Below are 8,700 nucleotides of genomic sequence, written 5' to 3' on the forward strand. Positions count from 1 at the left end.
TTGAAGAGTGGATGGATAATATATGTTCGGGCGGGGGGGGGGGAGGTGTTAATTAAGGGCATGAGAACAATATGCAAACTGAACAATGGCCAGACCATATGTAAAAGTGGCACTCTGTCCCAAAACCTGCCCAGGAAACCACCCCATCATGTTCATACACACCCCAGGAGGCCAGCCTGCTGCAAGTCAGACTTGCAGGAAGCCAGATTGCCATCTCTAGTGATAGTCCAGCTAATTAAGTAACAACTTCAGTGACAATTGGCCACCTGTGTGGTCCAGGCTTGATTAATAACTGACAGCTGTGATTGTTGTTCCTATGTCCAACTTAGGACCAAACACAAAAAGCCAAATGTGTTCCCCCGACCCATCATACAGACTGCCCTGCTTCTGGCGAGTCCACTTACAAACAGCATCTGCCAGCCTCGCCCTTTGCCTCCAGTCAGGGCATACCTGCAGCTCTCCTTGTTCTCCATTATAATGCTTTCCCCCAGTTCTGCCTCCCATTGAGCCTCTGCCAAACCCTCAGCAATGGAGGCTGACTCCCTTGGTTTAGCCAGCTCTGAAGAAATAGCCCTTGCTTCTCTTGTTTGGGGGTCTCTCTCTCTCTCTCTCTCTCTCTCTCTCTCTCTCTCTCTTTCTCTCTCTCTCTCCTCTCTCTCTCTCCTCTCTCTCTCTCTCTGCAAAACATCCAAATTGTGGCATCCATGTGTCGACAAGAGTGAAGATAGGTGGCAGATTTAAGAGGATGGAATCTTCAGGTCATGGTGACAATCCTGGTAAGAGTAAGGTGTGGCTGGAGAACTGAGAGTAGGACATCTTGCTTGGCTTGTTTGGCATCACAAAAATGGATGAGGAAGAGTGGTGGTCATGGCGAGGGGTGCCTTGTGGGATAAAAGCATCTGGTAAGTGACATAGATAGGAGATGGATATTGAGGCTTGGTAATCAGAGAAGTAACGCTCCAGTGAGGTTTGGGCTGTCCTTATCCACTCCCTGTTCTTACCAGAATTTTGTAGTGACCCTTAATGGAACCTGGGGATTTTCAGTTAGGCTGAGGAATGGGCTCAGGGGTAGGTAATTAGTTGGAATTGTTGCCAGCAACAATTGTTGCTGTGGGATGGTGGGATGTATTAGTTAGCTTTACATTGCTGTGACAAAATCCTGGGGTAATCAGCTTAAAAGGAAGAAAGGTTTGTTGTATCTCATGGTTTTAGAGGTTTCAGTCCATCATGGCTTAGCCCTGTTGCTTTGAGCGTGCATGCATAGTCCATCATGGTGGTACTTGTGGAAGAGAAGGTGTGTTCAGCTCATGATGGCTAGGAAGCAAAGCGAGAGGAGGGGCTGGGATCCCAATGTGCCCTTCAAGGACCTAATTTCCTTCCAGTAGGCCACACCTCCTAAAGGTTCCACCCCCTCCCAATAGCATCACAGGCTGGGGACCAAGTTGTCAACATATGGGACTTTGGGGGACATTCAAGATCTAGACTGTGGATGGGAGTAGGAAGAGCAGAGGGATTGGCTTTGAGTGTGAGTGATGAACACAGAGGGGGCCAAGTGCACTTGACCCCTCATCTCTGTATGCTCCGGGTGGTTCATGTTGAAGCCAGGAGCAGGTCAGGTCTCAGAAGCAGAGGTGAGGTTACTTTTGGCGGTGGGTGACACCAAAGGCCCAGGGCAGAATGGGATCATGGTTGTATTTGTCAAGCACTCTCTGGGTGCCATGTGCAGAGTGACATTTGGGAGTCCATGGAGATGGCTGTGCTGTGGACAGGGGAGAGGGTAGCTGTGACAGCGAGCATGGAGTGGTGAGGTCCAGAGTTGTTCAAGGAGTGAAGCGCACCCAGGAGTGAGCTCTTGGCCGAGGGGATCCACACTGGGGATTAGGGGAAAAGACGGAGCCCCCTTTTGTTTGAGCCTGAGAAGCACAATGTGGATGGCACTAGGGAAGGGGGTTGAAGAGGGGTTTAGCCCCTCCAGGTTAGGGCCAGAGCTTAGATGGTGTCCCGGTGCCCACAGCTCCGTGGCCATCTGTGGGCTGACAGAGTGGTCACGTGGAGCAGGAGAAAAGAGCCAGCAGGAACTGGGCCTGGTGTCTTCCTGGAGCTGGGGAGCAGGGTGAGGGAGGAGGGTGAGCAGGGGACGGGTAGGGCATGCTGAGGAGAGAAACTGAATGAAATGTCCTCATCGTGGCAGGGCTGTGTGACCTTTGAGGACGTGACCATTTACTTCTCTCAGGAGGAGTGGGGACTGCTGGACGAGGCTCAGAGGCTCCTCTACTGTGATGTGATGCTGGAGAACTTTGCACTCACAGCCTCACTGGGTAAGGCCGTTATGTCCTCCTAGGTGTCCTGAGCTTGTCTCTGCCTGTCCCCTTTGCTCAAGGGACAGCTCTTTCCTTCTCACAGCCAGACCATGGGAACTGCTTCCACTTTCCAGTCCATGTGTTGTGGGTTCCAGGGCGGAGCTGTGTGCAGTATCCTCGTGTCCCGGATCAGCCCCACTCCTGCTGCCTGAGCCTTGCAGAGAAGTGTTCAGGCACAAGGAGCCTAGCAGTCAGCCTGGTAGAGCCCATCTGATTTGTCCACTCCTCACCTGGATGGTCGTCTAGATCCCTGACAGTGGTTTGGGTTCTGCTGTCCCTTGCTGACATTTCCTGTGCTTGAGTGCCAGAAATTCCAAGTGGTGGCTACTTGCTCCCTGGATATTCCTGCCAGACTTCCTCTGTGTGTTCGTTTTGTAATATTGAGTTTTCTGTGATCTGATGTGGGTTAGTTCCCCCAGGTAGGTGCTGGCCACTGACCTTCCTTGTCTTTCCCTCAGGACTTACATCTTTCAGGTCCCACATAGTTGCCCAACTGAATATGGGGAAAGAGCCCTGGGTGCCTGACAGAGTGGATATGACAACGGCCATGGCAAGAGGGGCTTATGGCAGGCCTGGATCTGGTGAGTGGGAGCTGGGGAGGATGGGGTGTCAATAGTGTGTTCAAAATAGTCCACCATTTTTCTTATATTCCATCATTAGTGCCAAAGCCAGTGGCCGCACTCATCTCTACCTTTCCTTCCCTATTGCCCACTTGGCATCTCTGCTCTGACTTTGGGTCCCTGGCTGGGCCCCACCTTTCTGGCCTCCACGTCTCCTCCTTGCTACAGCTTCCTCAGAAGCACTTTCCAGTGTTGGATTCCATTTTGAAAATCCTGAGATATGCATATTTCCTTTAAGTGCTTGAAAACTCAGTTGGAATCAGATTTTCCCAGGCCTAGCCTGATGTATAGCCCTCAAAGGTTTACAGCAGTGAAGACCCGGCTGAAAGGCTTTGGAGAGAAGTGAGTTAGAGATACGGCCTCTCCACCCTGTACTGTACCCCATTCTTTTGTTCTTGGTTCTAATAAGGCCTCTCTTGTCTTGTGACTTGGTCAAGCATAAGACTACAGAGCATAACGTTTTTTACTTTGTCCTGAGGCCTCTCACCTTACCAACAATTCTATGGACTTATTCCAGGGTTAGACAAGGATATGTACTGGGGTGTTTTCATAAAAGTTTATAGGAATTTCACTAGCATTGCTCTGTTTGCAGATTTTTGCCATGGAAGAGAGGGTGAGAAGCTACCTTCTGAACAAAGAGTCTCTGTAGAAGGAGTTTCACAGGACAGGAATTCCAAGGCAGCTCTATCTACCCAGAAGACCTACCCTTGTGACACGTATAGCCTACAGTTGAAAGACTGCCAGGCAACATATCCCAGGCAGAAGCCATCCATGTGTGAGGTGAATGGGAGAGGGTTCAAGGTCGATGCAAGTCCTCTCCAGAAACAGGCCCAGCAGAATGCAGACAGGTCTGTCAGAAGGGAGGAAAGCAGGGCCTGTCCTATGAAGACCTTCAGAGACCACACATCAGAGAAGACTTTCATGTGCAGGGACAGCAGGAAGGACTTTGCGACCACATCAGGCTCTCTGCAGCATCATGTCACTCCAAGTGTGGAGGAGTCACACGGGAGCAGTGAAGGTGCAGTGGATTCTCAAACTATGCAAAGACATAACAAGAGCTGTGAATTCAGGGACGGTGAATTTTTGAGTGACAAATCCACACTTGTTCAGCACCAGAGAATCCATGCTGGAGAAAGGCCTTATGAATGCAGCAAGTGTGGAATATTCTTTAGCCATGTTACCGGTCTCATTCAACACCAGAGGGTTCACAGCAGAGGAAAACCTTATGAGTGTTGCAAATGTGGCAAATTCTTTAGCCAAAACTCCAGTCTCATAAAGCATCAGAGAGTTCACACTGGTGAAAGCCCTCATGTGTGCAGCGACTATGGGAAATTTTTTAGCCGAAGTTCCAACTTTATTCAACATAAGAGGGTTCACACTGGAGAAAAGCCATATGAATGCAGTGAATGTGGGAAATTCTTTAGCCATCGCTCCAACCTCATTCATCATAAGAGGATTCACACTGGTAGAAATGCTCATGAATGCAGGGAATGTGGGAAATCCTTCAATTGCAACTCCAGCCTAATTAAACATTGGAGAGTTCACACTGGGGAAAGATCTTATAAGTGCAATGAATGTGGAAAATTCTTTAGACACATTGCTAGTCTCATTCAACACCAGACCGTTCACACTGGTGAACGACCTTTTCGGTGCAGTGAATGTGGGAAAGCCTTCAGCCGAAGCTCTTACCTCATGAAACATCAGAGAGTTCACACTGGTGAACGGCCTTATGAGTGCAACGAATGTGGGAAATTGTTTAGCCAAAGCTCCAGTCTTAATAGCCATCGGAGACTTCACACTGGTGAACGACCATATCAGTGTAGTGAATGTGGGAAATTCTTTAACAAAAGCTTCAGCCTCAATAACCACCAGAGGCTTCACACTGGTGAACGGCCTTTTGAGTGTGGTGAATGTGGGAAAACCTTCAGACAGAGGTCAAATCTGAGTCAGCACCAGGAAGTTCACAAACCATACAGGCCTTATGAGTGTAATGAATGTGGGAAAGCCTTCAGCCGAAGCGCTGACCTCATGAAACATCAGAGAGTTCACACTGGTGAACGGCCTTATGAGTGCAATGAATGTGGGAAATTATTTAGCCAAAGCTCCAGTCTTAATAGCCATCGGAGACTTCACACTGGTGAACGACCATATCAGTGCAGTGAATGTGGGAAATCCTTCAACAAAAGCTCCAGCCTCAATAACCACCAGAGGCTTCACACTGGTGAACGTCCTTTTGAGTGCAGTGAATGTGGGAAAACCTTCAAACAAAGGTCAAATCTGAGTCAGCACCAGGAAGTTCACAAACCAGACAGGCCTTATGAGTGTAATGAATGTGGGAAAGCCTTCAGCCGAAGGCCCACCCTCATTCAGCATCAGAAAATTCACGCCAGAAAAAGGAATATAGAGAATGTACTCCCTCCTTGTTCAACACAACACTATACACCGGAGAGAAGCTCTGAGAGTAGGCTTTATGAGGAGCTCTCAGACAGATGTTGAACCTTGGTCACCCAATAGCCTGCACTGGGGAGATTTCCTATGGATGCTCGATATGGTGGAAGCTTCCAGGAGCTGAGTTGCATTTTCCGATGGTGAATGTTATCAGAGTTCTGTCACTGTGAGGATTTATAACAGAAGCTCTCCCACTGACAGACCTCCAAAGTGTATGTCAGCCTCTCCACAGCACTCAGGGAAGGCAGAGCTCTTTCTGCTCCCTGGAGAGAATGATCAGTAGCCTGAGGCCATTGGAAGATGTCCTTCCCTTCCCCTGTGGCAGATTTATCTGTGGACATGATCCATTTTTAGCCATGAAGACCTGAGTGGGGTTCTGCTGGCAGCTTGCAGAAAAGGTTTCCCTCTTTCAGGGACATTGGTCTAATGTGATTCTTGTGATGGACTTATTCAGCCTCTGTGTTACCTGGCCCAAATACCTACTGCACATTGCTGTTTTGTGTGATAATAAGGGCTTTATTAATAAAGCCACCTTTAATCTCTGTGTTCTGATCACTGTTAGGAGTGGGATGAGAACAGAACAAATGTCTACTAAATTAAAGAAGTGTTGTGTGTGCCTCCAAATTTACTGCCTCAGAAGGGACACTTTGATGGTAAAGAACAACTCAGCCCAGATCTGGCCTTGTGCATTGCCCCCCAGGGGTTTTAAGGAAAGATCATGTGGCTTGGTGAGCCCATTTTTGCAATCTGAATGCTATGAATCTTCATAATATGACCATGTTATCCTAAGGAGGGGGGCAGTTGTGACAACCTCTAAGGCATCTGGGAGCAGTTCATACTTTAGAGGATGTGTCCCTCTTTGTTCAACACAACAACACACCAGAGAGAAGCTCTGAGAGTAGGCTCTATGAGGAGATGTCAGACAGATGTTGAACCTTGTTCACCCAATAATCTGCACAGGGGAGATTTCCTATGGATGCTAGATAAGGTGGAAGCTTTCAGGAGCTAATGTATCCCTTTTTCCCTAGCAGTATTAAGCAGTTGCTATTTAACTGGTACCTGAGGTTCAGCATCTGCTAACAGATGTCTCTTTTTACCAAGATGTTCCAAGCCCAGGTGGACCCATAATTTGTACAGAAACATGGAGCATGATTATAGGGCATAGGTGAGATTATCACAAACCAGCAGGAATGGATCTACACTAAAAGTGCATCCACAAGCTTCCTTTGAATGTGGCTGTGCAGAATTCAGGGTTTGCTGAAATTCTCAGAATCTTACCATGTCTGTCCTACAAATAAGTTTGCTGCGAGAGCAAATAATCTAAACATACTGTAGGCTCTATGCACAATGCATCTCAAGGCCATTGCTGGCCTTTCTATTAAGAGAAAGGATCCTGTTCTCCATGGATGTCACATTCTTTGCCAAGGCATGAGGAGAGAGATGGCAGAGTTAATATAAAGGTTACTAAATCTACTAGTTTTTCTAAAATGGGTGGTCAGATTTTTATGTGCAACAAATTCTTTTAATGTCTTGTTAAAATATAGTTGTCACACAATAATTGACTATACCTGCACACATTTGATAAATTTTGAAATACTCAGGGAATCAAACCATAATTATGATATTAAACATATCTTTAGCCCGAGACCAGCACCAGCTTCATGAATGAAGTTTCGAAACGTGAGAAATCTCTAAGGAGTTTTGAATTAAAGAGACAAGACTCTAATTACCTTTAAATTAACTCCAGGATGGCTCCTCCTAGCTCCAGCCTCCAGCCACCTATTTGGTAGCGAGGTTTACTGAAGAGGCTAGTGAGAGAGAGAGAACACGCCAGGGAGTGGACTTTTATTGGGGAACAAAAAATTCGGAGGAAAATCCCATCCAATGAAGATTAAGGGGGGCAGTGTCCCAAGATCAGGGGTGACAATTGGGACTTCGGGGTAGTGGCCAGACACGTCTCCACATGGACAAGCCCTCGGACCTGAGGAGGGTGGGGAAAGCTCTGGACACAAGATGTGCCTAAGCACCTCTGGCCCAGCCAGGGAGGTAACTCAAATCACGTGTGAGGATGGCCTCCCATACATATCCATCACCCATAGAGCTACCTCATACCCCTTTATTATCCCTTCCTGCAGTCCTAGGAAAGCCATTGATTTACCTTTTTTTTCACTCTAGATTTGTTAATGTTTCTCGAATTGCATATAACTAGAATCATAAAATATTGTACTCTTTTTTAGTCTGATTTCTTTTATATTGAGCACAATTATCTTTTAACAATTATGTTGACTAAGTTGTTTTAGATTTCAACAGGAGAGAATGACTATGTGAAAGCATAATTATTTTGAGAATCTCTGGGTTGTGGCTTTGTCTAGTACATTCCTTTTACTGCTGAGCAGAGCACTGTTGGATGAGTACACCACAATTTTTTTTATTTATTAGAAGTTTTAAAGTACATAGCAAAAAAAAATTGGCACTTTAATCATGTTAAGTGTACAGTTCAGTGGTATTAAGTATATTTATATTGTTTTACATCCATTACTAGCATCCATTTCCAGAATTCTTTTTCATTTTGCAAAACTGAAATCTATACCAACTAAATAATAGTTACCATTGTCCTTCCTTGATGGGGTTCTGCCCTAGCGGGGTCCAGGGAGTCCTGAAGGATGAGTGGCATCAATGAAAAGGAGGGAAACAGGGGTTGTTCCATTGGAGCAATCTCCAGAGAGAGAAATCTAACACAGCTTTCTCTGGGTCATCTTTTATTGCAATTTTTCTCATCATTATGGATTCAAAATACATCATTGATTATACAATTTAAAAAACTTTGCTAAGATGTGACATTTTCTTAACCATCATTAGGGATATGGAAAAATGTAACATCAATTTACATTTTTCCAGGATGTGGCATTTAGTTATCATTTATTAAGGGTACAGAATCAGGCTGGGGATGTGGCTCTAGCAGTGGCACACTCGCCTGGCATGTGTGCGGCCCGGTTCAATCCTCAGCACCACATACAAATGGGGATGTTGTGTCTGCCGAAAACTAAAAAATAAATATTAAAAAATTCTCTCTCTCTCTCTCTCTCTCTCTCTCTCTCTCTCTCTCACTCACTCTCTCTTTAAGAAAAGGGTACAGAATCGTTAATAAAATGCATCACTAATTTACATTTTTCAGATTTTTCTGAAGATGTACTATTTTTCCCAAGATATGCTATTTTCTTATTAACTAATGCCAAACTACGTAACCAGACTCTAAGTCTCCTCACCTATCA

At 46.0% G+C, this 8,700-nt stretch overlaps 1 protein-coding gene across 1 annotated transcript; it reads left to right on the forward strand.

Moving 5' to 3' along the window:
- Window positions 1-3,857: 3,857 nt before the first annotated feature.
- Window positions 3,858-5,712, forward strand: Znf792 (zinc finger protein 792). Its single transcript, XM_077793052.1, has 2 exons — window positions 3,858-4,445; window positions 4,521-5,712. Exons 1-2 carry the CDS (start codon window positions 3,863-3,865, stop codon window positions 5,474-5,476), a joined length of 1,539 nt encoding a protein of 512 aa, XP_077649178.1. The 5' UTR covers window positions 3,858-3,862; the 3' UTR covers window positions 5,477-5,712.
- Window positions 5,713-8,700: the final 2,988 nt, after the last annotated feature.

This window comes from Urocitellus parryii, chromosome 15 (genome assembly GCF_045843805.1).
Source record: "Urocitellus parryii isolate mUroPar1 chromosome 15, mUroPar1.hap1, whole genome shotgun sequence".
Taxonomy (NCBI): Eukaryota; Metazoa; Chordata; class Mammalia; order Rodentia; family Sciuridae; genus Urocitellus; species Urocitellus parryii.

Bases quoted from the DNA above. Each gene is read 5' to 3' on its own strand.
- Znf792 (XM_077793052.1), top strand. From the start codon at position 3,863: ATGAAGACCTTCAGAGACCACACATCAGAGAAGACTTTCATGTGCAGG. The intron at 4,446-4,520 runs GTAGAAATGCTC...AACATTGGAGAG, and splicing joins TCATAAGAGGATTCACACTG to TTCACACTGGGGAAAGATCT.